The sequence below is a fragment of the Bufo bufo genome, chromosome 1 (assembly GCF_905171765.1).
Source record: "Bufo bufo chromosome 1, aBufBuf1.1, whole genome shotgun sequence".
Classification (NCBI taxonomy): domain Eukaryota; kingdom Metazoa; phylum Chordata; class Amphibia; order Anura; family Bufonidae; genus Bufo; species Bufo bufo.
Window position 1 is genome coordinate 770,016,766 of NC_053389.1, and position 17,970 is coordinate 770,034,735.

The following is a 17,970-nucleotide window of genomic DNA, read 5'->3' on the forward strand; positions in this document are numbered from 1 at the left end:
CAGTTTAGCAGCAAACTTTGTGAAAACTAATATTTGTGTCATTCTCAAAACTTTTGGCCACGACTGTATGTGTGTCAAAGTCAACAATCAAGAGAAGACTTCACCAGAGTGAGTACAGAGGGTTCACCACAAGATGTAAACCATTGGTGAGCCTCAAAAACAAGAAGGCCAGATTAGAGTTTGCCAAACAACATCTAAAAAAGCCTTCACAGTTCTGGAACAACATCCTATGGACAGATGAGACCAAGATCATCTTGTACCAGAGTGATGGGAAGAGAAGAGTATGGAGAAGGAAAGGAACTGCTCATGATCCTAAGCCTACCACCTCATCAGTGAAGCATGGTGGTGGTAGTGTCATGGCGTGGGCATGTATGGCTGCCAATGGAACTGGTTCTCTTGTATTTATTGATGATGTGACTGCTGACAAAAGCAGCAGGATGAATTCCGAAGTGTTTCGGGCAATATTATCTGCTCATATTCAGCCAAATGCTTCAGAACTCATTGGACGGCGCTTCACAGGGCAGATGGACAATGACCCAAAGCATACTGCAAAAGCAACCAAAGAGTTTTTTAAGGGAAAGAAGTGGAATGTTATGCAATGGCCAAGTCAATCACCTGACCTGAATCCGATTGAGCATGCATTTCACTTGCTGAAGAAAAAACTGAAGGGAAAATGCCCCAAGAACAAGCAGGAACTGAAGACAGTTGCAGTAGAGGCCTGGCAGAGCATCACCAGGGATGAAACCCAGTGTCTGGTGATGTCTATGCGTTCCAGACTTCAGGCTGTAATTGACTGCAAAGGGTTTGCAACCAAGTATTAACCACCTCAGCTCCCCTACCTTAAACACACTTAATGACCAGGCCACTTTTTACACTTCTGCACTACACTACTTTCACCGTTTATTGCTCGGTCATGCAAGTTACCACCCAAATTAATTTTACCTCCTTTTCTTCTCACTAATAGAGCTTTCATTTGGTGGTATTTCATTGCTGCTGACATTTTTACTTTTTTTGTTATTAATCGAAATTTAACGATTTTTTTTTGCAAAAAAATGACATTTTTCACTTTCAGTTGTAAAATTTTGCAAAAAAACCGACATCCATATATAAATTTTTCTCAAAATTTATAGTTCTACATGTCTTTGATAAAAAAAAAATGTTTGGGTAAAAAAAAAATGGTTTGGGTAAAAGTTATAGCGTTTACCAACTATGGTACAAAAATGTGAATTTCCGCTTTTTGAAGCAGCTCTGACTTTCTGAGCACCTGTCATGTTTCCTGAGGTTCTACAATGGCCAGACAGTACAAACACCCCACAAATGACCCCATTTCGGAAAGTAGACACCCTAAGGTATTCGCTGATGGGCATAGTGAGTTCATTTTTGTCACAAGTTAGCGGAAAATGATGATTTTTTCTTTTTTTTTTCTTACAACGTCTCATTCCACTAACTTGTGACAAAAAATAGAAACTTCCATGAACTCACTATGCCCATCACAAAATACCTTGGGGTGTCTTCTTTCCAAAATGGGGTCACTTGTGGGGTAGTTATACTGCCCTGGCATTTTAGGGGCCCAAATGCTTGCAAAGTAGTTTGAAATCAAAATCTGTAAAAAATGGCCGGTGAAATCCGAAAGGTGCTCTTTGGAATGTGGGCCCCTTTGCCCACCTAGGCTGCAAAAAAGTGTCACACATCTGGTATTGCCGTACTCAGGAGAAGTTGGGGAATGTGTTTTGGGGTGTCATTTTACATATACCCATTCTGGGTGAGAATAATATCTTGGCAAAAGACAACTTTTCCCATTTTTTTATACAAAGTTGGCATTTGACCAAGATATTTATCTCACCCAGCATGGGTATATGTAAAATGACACCCAAAAACATATTCCCCCAACTTCTCCTGAGTACGGCAATACCAGATGTGTGACGCTTTTTTGCAGCCTAGGTGGGCAAAGGGGCCCACATTCCTTTTTAGGAGGGCTTTTTTAGACATTTGGATCCCAGACTTCTTCGCACGCTTTAGGGCCCCTAAAATGCCAGGGCAGTATAAATACCCCACATGTGACCCCATTTTGGAAAGAAGACACCCCAAGGTATTCAATGAGGGGCATGGCGAGTTCATTGAATTATTATTTTTTTTGCCACAAGTTAGCGGAAATTTTATTTTATTTTTTTTTCCTCTCACAAAGTCTCTTTTTCCGCTAACTTGGGACAAAAATTTCAATCTTTCATGGACTCCATATGCCCCTCATTGAATACCTTGGGGTGTCTTCTTTCCAAAATGGGGTCATTTGTGGGGTGTTTGTACTGCCCTGGCATTTGAGGGTCTCCACAATCATTACATGTATGGCCAGCATTAGGAGTTTCTGCTATTCTCCTTATATTGAGCATACGGGTAATGAGATTATTTTTTTCCGTTCAGCCTCTGGGCTGAAAGAAAAAATGAACGGCACAGATTTCTTCATTCGCATCGATCAATGTGGATGAAAAAATCTCTGCCAAAAAAAAAAAAGGAGGGGAAAGGCGTCTGCCAGGACATAGGAGCTCCGCCCAACATCCATACCCACTTAGCCCGTATGCCCTGGTAAACCAGATTTCTCCATTCACATCAATCGATGTGAATGAATAAATCATTGCTGGGATTTTTTTTATTTTTTTTTTATACACAAAGTGTTTGCCAAAGTATATGAACACCGCCGCCTCCTCAGCTCATATGCCTCGGCAAACGTATCTTTTACTGCAGAGGAGAAATCTCGTCTTGCAGCGCCGCATACACCGACTTTTGTGTAATCTGACAGCAGCGCAATGCTTCTGTCAGAATGCACATCAGTGCTGCAGCTGGTTCATCGGTTGGTCCACCTGGAAGGTAAAAAAAACAAAAAAGAAAAAACCAGGCCGCAACGCAATAAATTTATTAACTTTATAATAACTTTTGAACAGAACATATAAACTTTATTTAACTTTTTGAACTGAACGTTAACTTTTTTTGCTTACCTGTGTTTGTTTTTTTTTTTTTTTACCTTTATAGGACAAACCTCTCCTTCCCCATGGGACAATGTGCAAAGCGCAAATCGCCCAAAGATGTGGCGAAGTACATTATGCACTTTATCCCAGGTGAAAGGAGAGGTTTGCAGCAGCTGTGAGTGAAAGGGCCCTAATAGCCCTGTGTGTTGTCCTGTCCTGTGAAATGCGATCCCTATGCGAAGTGTACCTGTGTGTGGTACTTCCGGAAACACTCTCCATAGCATAGGGCAGGGTGGTCAGGGCAGTCAGGACAGAAATAGCAGGTGTCACGCCTTATTCCACTCCTGCTACAGACACAACATTTTTTTCGGGGTGACGGTTGGGTTGAGGTACCAGCAACGACATTGGGGAAATGTCGCTCGTGTAGACGGCTAACTACACTGGTGGTTGGGGCCACGGAACCTCCTGGATAAGGAAGGTTCTCGATGATCTCTTCCTGAAATTTGAGGAAGGATCGTGTTCTCCCAGCCTTACTGTAGAGAACAAAACTATTGTACATCGCCAATTGAATCAAATATACAGACACCTTCTTATACCAGCGTCTGGTACGTCGGGAAACTAAATAGGGAGCCAACATCTGGTCATTGAAGTCCACCCCTCCCATGAGCGCATTAAAGTCGTGGACTGAGAGGGGCTTTTCAATGACACGGGTTGCCCGTTCAATTTGTATTGTCGTGTCTGCGTGAATGGAGGAGAGCATGTAAACGTCACGCTTGTCTCTCCATTTCACCGCGAGCAGTTCTTCGTTACACAAGGCAGCCCTCTCCCCCTTGCAAGACGGGTGGTAACGAGCCGTTGGGGGAAGCCCCGGCGACTAGGTCACACGGTGCCACAGCAGCCAATCTGTTCTAGGAACAAATGCCTGAAGAGGGGCACACTTGTGTAAAAATTGTCCACATAAAGATGGTACCCCTTGCCAAATAAGGGTGACACCAAGTCCCAGACTGTCTTCCCACTGCTCCCCAGGTAGTCAGGGCAACCGACCGGCTCCAGGGTCTGATCTTTTCCCTCATAGATCCGAAATTTGTGGGTATAGCCTGTGGCCCTTTCACAGAGCTTATACAATTTGACCCCATACCGGGCGCACTTGCTTGGAATGTATTGTTTGAAGCCAAGGCGCCCGGTAAAATGTATAAGCGACTCGTCTTCGCAGATGTTTTGCTCAGGGGTCAAATCTGCAAATTTCTGGTTGAAGTGGTCTATGAGGGGCCGAATTTTATGGAGCCGGTCAAAAGCTGGGTGGCCTCTGGGACAGGAGGTGCTGTTGTCGCTAAAGTGCAGGAAACGCAGCATGGTCTCAAAACGTGTCCTGGACATAGCAGCAGAGAACATGGGCATGTGATGAATTGGGTCCGTGGACCAATATGACCGCAATTCATGCTTTTTGGTTAGACCCATGTTCAGGAGAAGGCCCAGAAAAATTTTAATTTCGGAAACTTGGACTGGTTTCCACCGGAAAGGCTGGGCATAAAAGCTTCCCGGGTTGGCGGCTATAAATTGAGTGGCATTCCGATTTGTTTCTGCCACGAATAAGTCCAAGAGCTCCGCAGTCAAGAACAGCTCAAAAAATCCCAGTGCCGAACCGATCTGAGCTGTCTCAACCCGAACTCCAGACTGGGCGGTGAAAGGGGGAACTACAGGTGCGGCTGAAGTTGGGGACTGCCAATCAGGGTTTGCCAGCACCTCATGGACTCTAGGGGCTCTACCGGCCTGTCTTTGTGGTGGCTGCGACGGGGTAACTACTGCACGTGCTACCGTACCAGCTTCAACTGCCCTTCTGGTGCTCGCCACTTCACCATGTTGTACGGCAGTGCTGGTACTAGGTCCAGGATGGGCTGCGCTGCTGGTGTATGCCTCACCACGTAATCCTACAGCGCCAGCCCCACTCTGCTGCCCTTGAAACGGATCCTGCACAACCTGTGGTCTAGCGACACGGGGCCGGGGACGCTTGGTGCCATCAGGGACCTCAACCTTCTCGTCCGAACTTTGGGTCAGACTGCCACTGCTTTCTACAGGTTCATATTCTGACCCGCTAGATTCGTCAGATGAGGGTTCCCATTCCTCATCCGACTGGGTCAGAATCCTGTAGGCCTCTTCAGAAGAATACCCCCTGTTTGACATTTGGACTACTAAATTTAGGGGTATTCCCTGAGACTACCCAAGAAAAAAAGCAAGCCTGTCTTACAAATGGGAGGCTAGCGAAGTACCGGAGGCCGCTGCGATTGATAAAAAAATATCAAAGCTGATTTTTTTATCGCCGCAGCGCTTGTAAAGTGATTGTGCAGTGATAAAAAAAAATATTTTTTTGTCACTGCGGTAGGGCGGGCGTGGGTGAACGCACGTGTGGGCGACCGATCAGGCTTGATCGGGCAAACACTGCGTTTTGGGTGGAGGGCGAGCTAAGGTGACACTAATACTATTATAGATCTGACCGTGATCAGTTTTGATCACTTACAGATACTATAAAAGTACAAATGCTGATTAGCGATACGCTAATCAGCGAATAAGTGACTGCGGTGCGGTGGGCTGGGCGCTAACTGACGCTAACTACCTAACCAAGGGACCTAAACTATCCTAAAACCAGTCAATACCAGTGAAAAAAAAAAAGTGACAGTTTACACTGATCACTTTTTTCCCTTTCACTAGGTGATTGACAGGGGGCGATCAAGGGGTTAATTGGGGTGATGGAGGGTGATCTGGGGGCTAAGTGTGGTGTTGGTGGGTACTCACAGTGATGTCTGCTCCTCTGCTGGAACCAACCGACCAAAAGGACCAGCAGAGGAGCAGAGAAGCCATTTAACACCTTATATTTATAAATATAAGGTGTTAGATGGCTTCTGATTAGATTTTTTTTAAAATCAGCAACCTGCCAGCAACGATCATTGGCTGGCAGGTTGCTGACAAAATACTCCTTGAACTTTTGCCGGCCCGCGATGCGCATTCGCGGGCCGGCTCTGACCGAAATCTTGCGTCTCGCGAGAGGACGCGTATATGCGTCCAGGAGGAATGAATCGTCCGCCTCCAGGACGCGTCGCTGCGTTCGGCGGTCCGGAGGCGGTTAAAAAGTGAAAGTTTGATTTATGATGATTATTCTGTCCCATTACCTTTGGTCCCTTAACAAGTGGGAGGCACATATGCAAACTGTTGTAATTCCTACACCGTTCACCTGATTTGGATGTAAATACCCTCAAATTAAAGCTGACAGTCTGCAGTTAAAGCACATGTTTCATTTCAAATCCATTGTGGTGGTGTATAGAGCCAAAAATGTTACAATTGTGTTGATGTCCCAATATTTATGGACCTGACTATCTACTTTAGTGACTATAAAAATAAGAAATGCCTCGGCACTTCCAAAAAACAGTTGATGTGTTTATTACACCAGGTGCGATGTTTCGGTCCTCTCAATGGAACCTAGTAACTAGTTACATAGTTGATACGGTTGAAAAAAGACCTAAGTCCATCAAGTTCAACCAGGGGATAGGCGGGGACGCGAATCCCAGAAGGAAGTGAGACTCAGATTTCTACACGTTTTCATAAGCATTAATGTTGTTTTCTTTTAAGAATTCGTCTAGACCCTTTTTAAAACTGTCCACTGTTCCTGCTGTGATCACGTCCTGAGGAAGTCTATTCCACAGATTCACAGTTCTTACAGTAAAGAAGCTTTGACGCTTCTGGAGACTGAACTTTTTCTTCTCCAGTCGGAGGCAGTGCCCCCTTGTCTTTTGAGGGCATTTTACATGGAACTGCTTTTTACCATATTTTTTTTGTATGGCCCATTCATATACTTGTATAGGCTAATCATGTCCCCCTTTAGACTTCTCTTCTCAAGACTAAATAAATTCAATTCTTTTCAGCTTTCTTCATAACTAAGACCCTCCATTTCCCCTTATCAGTTTAGTCGCTCTCCTCTGTACTTTTTCCAGCTGCAGTGCGTCCTTTCTATGGACTGGTGCCCAGAACTAGACTGCATATTCTAGATGAGGCCGCACCAACGCTTTGTAAAGTGGTAATATTACATCCCTGCCCCGCGAGTCCATGCCTCGTTTAATGCATGACAATATCCTGGTGAACTGCTTGTATTACTCCTAAAAAAACAATCCTGGATCATCTGTTCTTATGAGTCTGTGTTGTGTTAATCCCCTTATTATTCCTGCTAGAAGTTCTGAATGAATTTCTAGTAGTTTGCAATCAAGGTTTACCAGTTTGGTGGGGGGCTTATTCCTGCACAGTCTGACACTATCCAAACAGTTCCGCCAGTGTCAAACTATGCAGGGACACCTCCTCAACTGGTACCACCCAGCTGGACCTTCATTGCAGACTGCTGGCAATTCATAACATTTAGTAGGAATTATAAGAGGAACTGTACAATATAGAGTCATAAGAATATATGCTCCTTATTTATTATTACATAGTAAATGCAGGTAGTTACTAAAACAGGCATGTCAGGAGAGGAGGGAACGCTCCTCTTTAACAAGGCTGCTGCATTTTATTTCTTTAGGGCGAATGATTTTTATTGTTCCTGTACACACACAAGTTATAAAGCCCCACTTTTGACTTGTGTGTTGATGCCGTCGTGGTAGGCTTCATCTCTGTGAGGCTGCTGTTGAGGTCATTTTTTAGCATTCAGAATACCACACTATTTGGGGCTGTACTCAGGGGCGTAGCTAAAGGCTCATGGGCCCTGGTGCAAGAGTTCAGCTTGGGCCCTCCTTCCCTCATTGCTTTGGGGCAGGGAGCAAATAGCCTTCCTGCTGCCTGAGGCAAAAATTGAAACCCCCCCCCCCCTACCCCTTACCAAATCCAAATTCTTGACCTAACCCCTTCCCTCTTGAAGATTCTGGTCCCAGTGCAAAATGTAGAACAGAACCCTCCCAGCATGCACTTTCTTTTCTATAATACCGGTGTCTTCTTATGCGGCTCAAGGGTCTTTGGGCCCCCTCAAGCTCCTGGGCCCGGTAGTGACTGCTACTTTTGCACCCCCTATAGCTACACCCCTGGCTGTAGTGTATTAGGGTTTATAAATAAGACATACATGGGGAGAATATTGTTCTATTCTCTTTGTTTTACTGTTTTTATTTGGATAATAAGTGTGCATTCTTTTCTAGAGTAATGAAAATTCTGGATATGAAGCTGGTTGGTAGAGATTTCTATGACCCCACAAGTGCCACAGTGCTGCCGCAGTACAGGTAAGCTGTTGCTCTAGATTAAAAGGGGTTGTCCTATCTTGGACATTTGGGGCATATCGCTAGGATATTCCCCAAATGTCTGATAGGTGCGGGTCCCACCTCTTGAACCCGTGGCTATGCTTAGACCGGAGCCCGCAAAGTGACGGAAGGCGCACCACACTCAGCTACTTTTGGAATTCCAATAGAAATGAATAGAAGTGCAGCGCGCAAGTGTCGCCCCCACTTTGTTCACTTTTCTGTGGGGCTTATGGAAATAACCGAGCAAGCGCTCAGCTATTTTTAGCATTCCTGTCACTTTGTGGGCTCTGTTCTATCCTAGTGATATGCCTCCAACATCCAAGATTATTATTTATTATTAAAGCACTATTCTTTCCATAGCGCTGTATATGAAAAGGGGTATACATACATAATACAGACAAGATGGGACAAACCCTTTATCAGCTATTCGTTGACAGAGTTTCTCCCCAACACATAATGCGATCCATTGGCAGTTTATTCTGTTTTCGTCCTTGACCTGTGGTGTATCCTGCCAGGGTTGCATTTACAAGTTGAAAAAACTATTTCCTAGAGCTCAAGTTGATCCCAGCAGTAAAGCCGAGCATTTGCCATGCAGAGTAATGGAAGCTGCAGTAATTTTTCACAGTGGCTTAGTAGTGAGAGACTGGTAAAGGATATCACATGTATGCCATCCATAGTGCCTAACCATGCCCTAAGGCTGAACTGCTGTAACGTGCTGTGTGTCTTAGATTGCAGGTGTGGCCAGGATATGCCGCCAGTATACGCAGAACAGACGGAGGCCTGTTTCTTCTAGCCGATGTCACCCACAAGGTTATTCGGAATGATTCTGTGCTGGACATCATGTAAGTTCTCTTCATACAGTTATGTATCACTTATTATAGGACTAAATGTCCTGGTATGTATTTACAGGCTGATAAGGCCTCCACTCCTAGAGTCTCTGAAGCAATACTGTATTTTAATTATCTGCAAGTCACCCGTACATACTAAATGGTAAAACACTGGGTAACACTGACATGGAAAAGATCTTAGGTATCTAAGTTGACAGTAAATTTAACTGTAAAAACTAGTGTCAGGCAGCTGCTGCCGAGGACAATAAAATTATGGGTTGCATCAAAAGGGGCATATATGCCCGTGATGAGAACATAGTCCTGCCACTTAACAAATCACTAGTCAGACCACACATGGAGTACTGTGTACAGTTCTGGGCTCCTGTGAACAAGGCAGACATACCAGAGCTGGAGAGGGTTCAGAGGAGGGCAACTAAAGTAATCATTGGAATGGGTGGACTACAGGACCCAGAAAGATTATTAAAATTAGGGTTATTCAGTTTAGAAAAAAGAAGACTGAGGGAGATCTAATAACCATGTACGGTATATATATCAGGGAAGGGGCGTTGCTAGGGTCTCAAAAGATCCGGGGCTCAAGCCCCAATGCATATGGCCCCTGTCAATGACCTACCTGCCCACACTAGCACTAAAGACATTTTACTTGCTGCATAGACACTATCAAACATACAGGACTATACATCAGCACCTACCTCTCACCTCCAGGGCCTCCCAGGGGACGTCTCCTCTGATGTACATCTTCTCTCTCATCATCTCCATTCAGTATGGACAACTTCTTCCAGCTGCGCCTCATCCCTGCAGAGTGTAAGCTTCCTCACATTTCTATCATCATCCCCCAACCTGTAGTCCCTAAAGTGTTATCCTGCTGCTCGCTGTGCTCCCCAATACCCCCAAATACTATCCTGAAAAAAAATTAGTGCCCCCCCCCCCATAGTAAGTTCTCCTCCCAGTCCCACCAATAGTAATTACCTTATAGAATGTCCTCTTTAGTGATACTGCCCCCTACAGTGCCCCCAAGAATGACCCATTAGTAGAAGTGCCCTCCAGTATTAATACTGCTCCCACAAAGGCCCTAGTAGTGCCCCCCTACTGTTCCCCCAGTGGTAATAAAGCGCTCTACAGACCCCAATGTATAAGCACTCCTATAGAGCCCCCTCTAGCAATCAGGACCTCTATAATGTCCCTAGTATTTATAATGCCCCCTGCAGTGTCCCCTATAGTTATAATTCTCCCTGTAGTGCCCTCAGAAATTCTAATGCCCCAACCATTCCAACTTACAGTCCCATGTAAATAACATCAATCCCCTGCCTTCAGCCCCCTCCAACATACAGCCCTATGTACAAAACATCATTGAAGAAGCCTCCGGTGCGCAATGCACTCTATACTAAGGGGCCATTTCTCGCCCATATTCATTGGGGGACACAGAAACCGTGGGTATAGCTATGTCCTCTAGGAGGCGTTGACACTAGTAAAAGCTGTTAGCTCCTCCCCTGGCAGCTATACCCCCTCCAGCCTCGAGAGAGAGCTTCAGTTTTTTCTAGTGTCAATAGGAGGCAAGACCTCCCTGCTCTGCAGGGATCTCCTGAAGATTTTTTATTTTAGTTAATTTTTTTCCTTCTTTTCAGATGGGAAAACAGTGAACGCCTCACCTCCCTGTTCTCCCGGGGTCGAGTTGCGCCAGTGCCGGTCACCCGCACTGCTGCCTCCCCCACAGAAGACAAGGTGGACCAGGGCAGCCTCGCTCCCCTGCATCCCGCCAGCCAAGGGGTCCCCCATCCAAGCCCCCCTTTTCCAGCGTCCTGCCACTACGGTGCCAGTAGCTGAAGGGGTGACCCTGCTGGACCAGAGGAGGGGTGAAGATGGCGGCAGGAAAGAGAAGAGAGGTGAGTACTAGGTGAGTATGTTAACACTCCTGGCCCTCCCTCACTCTTGGTAATGGTTTTCATGCCCTGAGGCCATCTCCAGCTCCCCTGGTGACATCTTCAGCTCCCCTGGTGACATCTTCAGCTCCCCTGGTGACATCTCCAGCTCCCCTGGTGACATCTCCAGCTCCCCTGGTGACATCTTCAGCTCCCCTGGTGACATCTCCAGCTCCCCTGGTGACATCTCCAGCTCCCCTGGTGACATCTCCAGCTCCCCTGGTGACATCTCCAGCTCCCCTGGTGACATCTCCAGCTCCCCTGGTGACATCTCCAGCTCCCCTGGTGACATCTCCAGCTCCCCTGGTGACATCTCCAGCTCCCCTGGTGACATCTCCAGCTCCCCTCAGGCCATTTCCAGCTCTCCTGAGGCCATTTCCAGGTGACATCTCCAGCTCCCCTGAGGTCAATTCCAGCTTCAATCAAGCCACCAGCACCCCTCTTGTCATTCCCTTCACTCCCCCTCTTGTTGTCTCCAAGCAGGGACATCGGCACAGGGGAGGTTAATACCGCGGTCCGGAGCGCACATGCAGAGAGGGGAGCGCAGGAGGCTCCCGCTCCCCGACAGTAATCCTAAGGTGGAGGAAGTCATACTGAAGGGGCCGGCGCCGTTCACTATTGCGGCACCTACCTCATTACCACCCCCTTCGGGAGCGGACGCCGTCCTCGCCGCTCCGGAGGGGGTTAATTGCATACATTCGGCCGGCACCGCATCAGTGCTCCAGCCGCGATATTCTTAGCCCGGCCTGCACTGGCGTCCGCCCGGCCCGCGGGGTGCATTCGCCGCTGCTCTGTTCATGTGGCCGGCCGATGCAGGGCTACCATTGGGCCTCTCTGGCGCGAATTATTCCCGCCACACTCCCCCTCCCACAGAAACATGCTGAGCTCTGCCCCTGGTCCTCAACTGGCCTTAACCCTTTCTGCGGTCACCTCTAGGCGGGCATATCTGGGGATCTGCTCTAGTGCAGGTTTTGTAATGGGGGAAAAACTTAACCCCTTCCTGCCTCTGGTGCACTTGAGGCCGGCACCTTGGTTTTAAAAAATAAATAAATAAAACAGATGTGCGCCATACGGGTCCCCCTCCTCTGCCCTCTCTACTGCAGGACCACCCTGTCTGGTGGTATCACGCTGGGCCCGTGTCATATCTGACAAGGAGGACCTTTCATAGTTCCCAATCCGCCCTCCGGGGCCGTTTGGTTGATAATTCTTCACCTTCGCATATCCGTGGAGGACAGCTGAAGTATTCCCAATCCACCCTCTGGGTCGTTTGGTTGATAATTCTCCACCTTCGCAGATCCGTGGAGGACAGCTGAAGTTTTGCCAATCCGCCCTCCCGGGCTGTTTGGTTGATAATTTCCACCTGCGCAATTCAGTGAAGTACCTCTGCAGGATTTCCAATCCGTCCTCTGGGGCCGTTTGATAATTCTCCACCTCCGCAATATAGTGGAGAGCCCCTGGAATTCCTAATCCACCCTCCGGGGTCGTTTGGTTGATAATTCTCCCCCAGCACATTCAATACAGGACCTCTGACATCCCCAATCCACCCTCCTGGGTCGTTTTGGTTGATAATTCCCCACTTACGCAATCCAGTGGGGGCCTGCTGGAACTCCCAGTCCACCCTCTGTGGTCGTTTGGTTGATATTCTCCGCCGGCGCCGTTCAATTAGGGACCTGTGTCCTCCCAATCCACCCTCCCGGGTCGTTTGGTTGATAATTCTCCACCTGTGCGATCCACCTTCCGGAGTAGCTGGATTAATAATGCACCGCCTGCGCGATACAGTGGACAGACCTCTAGAATTCCCATTCCACTCCATGGGTCGTTTGGTAGATAAGTCCCCACCTCCGCTGTCCGGAACTGCCAGGGTGATATTCTGAAGGGTAGACCTGCGCGCTAGCGGACCACAGCAGGTCATCTTCTCCTCAGATATCTCCACACCCCCTCCCTTCCTCCCCGGGTCACACTCGGGCGCACCCTCTCTCACAGGAGCGGGTCTGTCCGAGGGCGGGGGGGGGGATCACTGATTCAGACCCTGACATGAATCCGAAGCAATCTCCTAAGATTGCGTCTACGGTGGCCAGCAGCACTTGTCGTAGGCATTACTCACTTCCTTGGCGGAGTAATTGCACTACTTGGGATACAGTACTGACCTTATACATTGTCCCCTGCCATAGGTGGACTAAGTACAAGAACACTGATTTCAGTGCTGGACGTATGCATTCCCCCTTCTGTTGGTGGCGGAATTGCATCTCCATTTGGTTCAGTACCTGCCATATTCATTAGCTCCTTCCATAGGTGGCGGAATGACATTATCACTGGTTACAAGGTGTGCTGTATGCATTACCCCCTTACTTAGGTGCTAATTGCACTCCCACTGGGTACAGGACTCGCCATATGCACTAGTTTTCACAGTGGGCATTAACCCCCCTTCTTAGGTGGGGTATTTTCCCTACCACTGGCTTCATCACTGTGCTTCCTGCCTGCCTTACCCCCTTTCGCAAGTAATCCACTAGCGGGGGAATATCTTAACATCTTCAGATACTGCAATTCAACAGACGGTACTCGACGGTGCCCGGTACTCTTACTATAGTGCTATATGAGTGCCGCCAGTGGATACGGTGGCTATGCTCAGTGTGTTCTTTTTGGTACTGGTTTTGGCCATGATTATAACTCCTCTGTCTTCTCAGGGGGTTTACTAGCATCACTTGTGTCCTAGAGACTCCCATCTCCATGGGCCTCCATTGTTCCAGTCGGTCATGATATTGTCCGCATCAGTAGTACTGCATACACCATTGCACATATATGGCGAGTACGTTCCAACGAGTCGAGTGCTTCACTGACTGTATTCTCTATCCACCACTTCTCCTCCTCTGGGAAAGTGGTTATGCTGGCACTTTGGTAGCAGCTACAGCATGTTGTCCTCCACAGGTGCAGCCTTTCGCTAATTCTCGAGTTCGTGGTCGCTGCAGTGGGACATCCCCTCAGGTGGGGGCCCTACCCTGGCGCCAGCGTGGCAGTTGCTTCTGTTCAGCGCCGTTCCAGGTAGAGTTTTTAAGGTTTTTCTACTTAACCTGGGGCAGTATGGTACGTGGCTTCTACGCATAGTCTCAGCCCTCCCTCTCAGTTTTTGCGCTGAAGGGGCAAGCGCTGGCTACTACTGTGGGAGCGGTATTGTGTTACCACTACATACTTGGGTTCTGTCTGTTCAGCTCTTTCGTCAGGTGATGGACTCTTCTAGCACTAGGTTCGGTGGCCTTTGCGGGTGGCCCCCTCTTCTGCTGGGGTATGGGGCTAGCAATACAGTGTGACCCCCCCTTGCCTGGCTTCCTCCTCAGGCAGAGTTTTTTGCGCAGCCACTTAATCCTTGGCTACTTCTGTATAGCGCCAGTCTCAGACGCGAAATGGGCTTGGACTAGCCTATTCTTCCCCTGTCCTTTTCCTCGTCTGGATCATGGTTCTGACACCCTGCATGCCTTGGTAGTTCCTATGTTACTACCTTCCCTCATCTGCATTGCACGTGGTATTCTTTTGGTGGCCTTCCATTCCAGACACGCTCTGGTCCCGACTGGTGGGCTGTGGCGCCCTCCACATCCCTCCTTCTATGGGGACTCCTTCCATGGGTGTGGGTGTGCTAACGGCATCTACACGAAAGCTCCCCACCTTCTCTCCCGAGCAGGAGCTCCGGAAGCATACGACATGGATGCCCTGACATCTCCTTGGCGGGAGTTCTCCCTCCTTACATGTTTCTTCTCTCCTACCGGTGGATCAGATGGAGGGTATTCCGACAAATCCTAGTCGCTCCGGATTGGCCCCGTCGCGCGTGGTACGCCGACCTCGTTCTCCTTCCAGGAGATGTCCCTAGTTACTGCCACTCAGAGACGACCTTCTTTCAGGGTCCGGTCTTGCATTGGCATTAAGGGTCTTGGTTGACGGCATGGCTATTAAAACTGTCATCCTGAGGTGGAGGAAGTTTTTTCGTCGGACATCATCCGCACTATGATTCAGGCCGGGACGCCTGCACCACCCAGGATCTATTATAGGACCTGGCGGTCCTCCTGGGCTTCTATGAAAGCCGGGACATTCCCTCACTCCGTTTTTTCTCTCTCCACGGTCCTATCCTTTCTACAATCGGGGTTGGACCTTCGTTTAGCCCTTAGTTTTCTTGATGGGTCAGGTGTTGGCGCTTCTATCCTGGGGCAGTTTCCAGCGTCTGGTGCTCATGGAAAATTTCCTTCAGGGAGTGGCACATACGGTTCCTCCGTACCGTCCTTTACCGCCTTGGGATCTGAATATAGTTCTCTCACCGTTCCAGTCTTCTCCCTTTGAGCCCTTGGGGAGATATCTCTCTGGCTCCTGTCCTAGAAGGTGTTTTTTTCTTGTGGCTCTCACATCCATCAGACGGGTGTTCGAGTTGGGGATGCTCTCTTGCAGAGAACCTTCCTGGGTCTTCGCAAGGGTAAGGCGGTTCTCCGGCCCATTCCCTTTTTCTCCCGAAGGTGGTCTCGGTCTTCCACATCAAAGTAGAAATTCCTTCCTTCACTCTCCCTCTCCTTCACTCCCTAGGGAAGGGAGTTGCGTCATTGACGTCAGGGCTCTGATCATTATTGGCAGCCTCCAGTCCCTTCCGGCGTACGGAACCCCTCCTTTGTCATCCAGAGTTTCCACGTAAAGGATTGGCGGGCTCAGAAGTGGCAATTGCACGATGGATTCGGTCTGCAAATGCTGTCCCTTCCGCACCGGTGTGGGGTTCCGCCCTTGGGTATCACGGCTCGCTCCATTGAGCGGTGGACTCTTGGGCTCTGAGGCATCGCGTCTCGGCTGCGCAGTTGTGTAACGCGGCTACCGGTCCTCCTTACACACATTCGCAAAGTTTTTCCAGGTGCATTCTTATGCATCGACGGCCGCTGCTTAGCCCGCAAGGTCTTGCAGGCGGCAGTTTCTTAGATACCAGCAGGGACGCTTGCTTCCATGGGTCTGTGGTTTTTTCCCTCCCCGTGGACTGCTCCTGAACGTCCCACGGTTTATTTCCCCCAATGAATATGGGCGAGAAAAGGAGATTTTTATATAACTTACCAGTAAAATCTCTTTCTCGCTCTTCATTGGGGGACACAGCACCCACCCAGTATTGTCGTTCGACCACAGTGTGGCAGTTGCTAGTTAGTACCCTGTTGGGTCTTTTGGCATGGTTGGTGTTCCATGTTTTTTCGTTGGTTTACTTGCTTCTCCTACTGCTTCTCACAAACTGAAGCTCTCTCTCCAGGCTGGAGGGGGTATAGCTGCCAGGGGAGGAGCTAACAGCTTTATCTAGTGTCAACGCCTCCTAGAGGACATAGCTAAGTGCAAAATAATGCACCTGGGGCGTAAAAACCCAAGAGCAGAATATAAAATCAGTGATACAGTCCTAACCTCAGTATCTGAGGAAAGGGATTTAGGGGTCATTATTTCAGAAGACTTAAAGGTAGGCAGACAATGTCATAGAGCAGCAGGAAATGCTAGCAGAATGCTTGGGTGTATAGGGAGAGGCATTACTAGTAGAAAGAGGGAGGTGCTCATGCCGCTCTACAGAGCACTAGTGAGACCTCATTTGGAGTTTTGTGCTCAGTACTGGAGACCATATCTCCAGAAGGATATTGATACTTTGGAGAGAGTTCAGAGAAGAGCTACTAAACTGGTACATGGATTGCAGGATAAAACTTACCAGGAAAGATTAAAGGACCTTAACATGTATAGCTTGGAAGAAAGACGAGACAGAGGGGATATGATAGAGACTTTTAAATACATAAAGGGAATCAACAAGGTAAAAGAGGAGAGAATATTTAAAAGAAGAAAAACTGCTACAAGAGGACATAGTTTTAAATTAGAGAGGCAAAGGTTTAAAAGTAATATCAGGAAGTATTATTTTACTGAGAGAGTAGTGGATGCATGGAATAGCCTTCCTGCAGAAGTGGTAGCTGCAAATACAGTGAAGGAGTTTAAGCATGCATGGGATAGGCATAAGGCCATCCTTCATATAAGATAGGGCCAGGGGCTATCCATAGTATTCAGTATATTGGGCAGACTAGATGGGCCAAATGGTTCTTATCTGCCGACACATTCTATACCACGGTTTCTATGTCCCCCAATGAAGAGCGAGAAAGAGATTTTACTGGTAAGTTATACAAAAATCTCCTTTTCTCAATTTCTCCTTTTCATCACTTCCGGTTCTTGGCTCCATCGGGGATGTGCCTAATTGAGGCCCCGGCTTTTCTGCGGCCTACTCCCACATCGGCTTTTCTTTCCCGGCCGGCATCTCCGTTCAGCCGGGGCTTTAGCGTTAAGCGTGGTTACCGCAAGGAGGGGGGGCGGAGGCCTCTTTGTAGGGACGGCAGAGAGTCGAGCCTGTGCTTCCCGGCAGTTTTTCGCCAGGGGCCGATTCCATTTTGGGGGCAGGGAATGAAGTTCTTCCCGCTCCTTCAGCTGTTTCCCGGGTGAATCTGGGCGCCTCTTTTCTGCCTCTGCCCACATCCTGTGTTTAAATGCACCTGCGGCGGGACTCTGGCAAAGTACTTCTGGACAAGCTGCATTGAGGGACACAGGCTGGGTAAGCTCTGTCACTTCGGTGTGCCATTTTGCTTGTGCATCGTGTGTCTCAAAGTTTCCATCCGGACAGTCTGATCCCCTCTGCTCTGCCTTCTCTGTTCCATCGTCAAGTGGCTCGGCCCCTGACCCAGTCGCCCCTACTGCCAAGCCTATGGTAGAGCCGGAGTGGGCGCGTTCCCTATCAAGGATAGTACAGGACGTCTCCCTTACTAACAAACAGTGATGGCCAGTTTGCAGAACTGCCTGTTCCCGGTGACCGCATGTGTTTCAGAGCGGCTCGCGGCGCAGGCACAGGTAAGGACTTACCTCAGCATCGCCGGGCTTGGGAATAAAGATGGCAGATCGCATGTGTTCGTCGGCGAACAATGCGAACTGGCCATCACTACTAACAAAGCTATTGTGGAAT

General features: G+C 48.3%; 1 protein-coding gene across 1 annotated transcript in view; it reads left to right on the top strand.

The window, feature by feature from the left end:
• The window catches only part of PIWIL2 (piwi like RNA-mediated gene silencing 2), a 255,710-nt gene that overhangs the window by 76,846 nt on the left and 160,894 nt on the right, over window positions 1–17,970 (top strand). Inside the window, exons 10-11 of the mRNA XM_040414771.1 lie at window positions 8,126–8,206; window positions 8,953–9,066. Of these exons, the coding sequence (XP_040270705.1) occupies window positions 8,126–8,206; window positions 8,953–9,066 (195 nt within the window). The remainder of the gene's footprint in view (window positions 1–8,125; window positions 8,207–8,952; window positions 9,067–17,970) is intronic.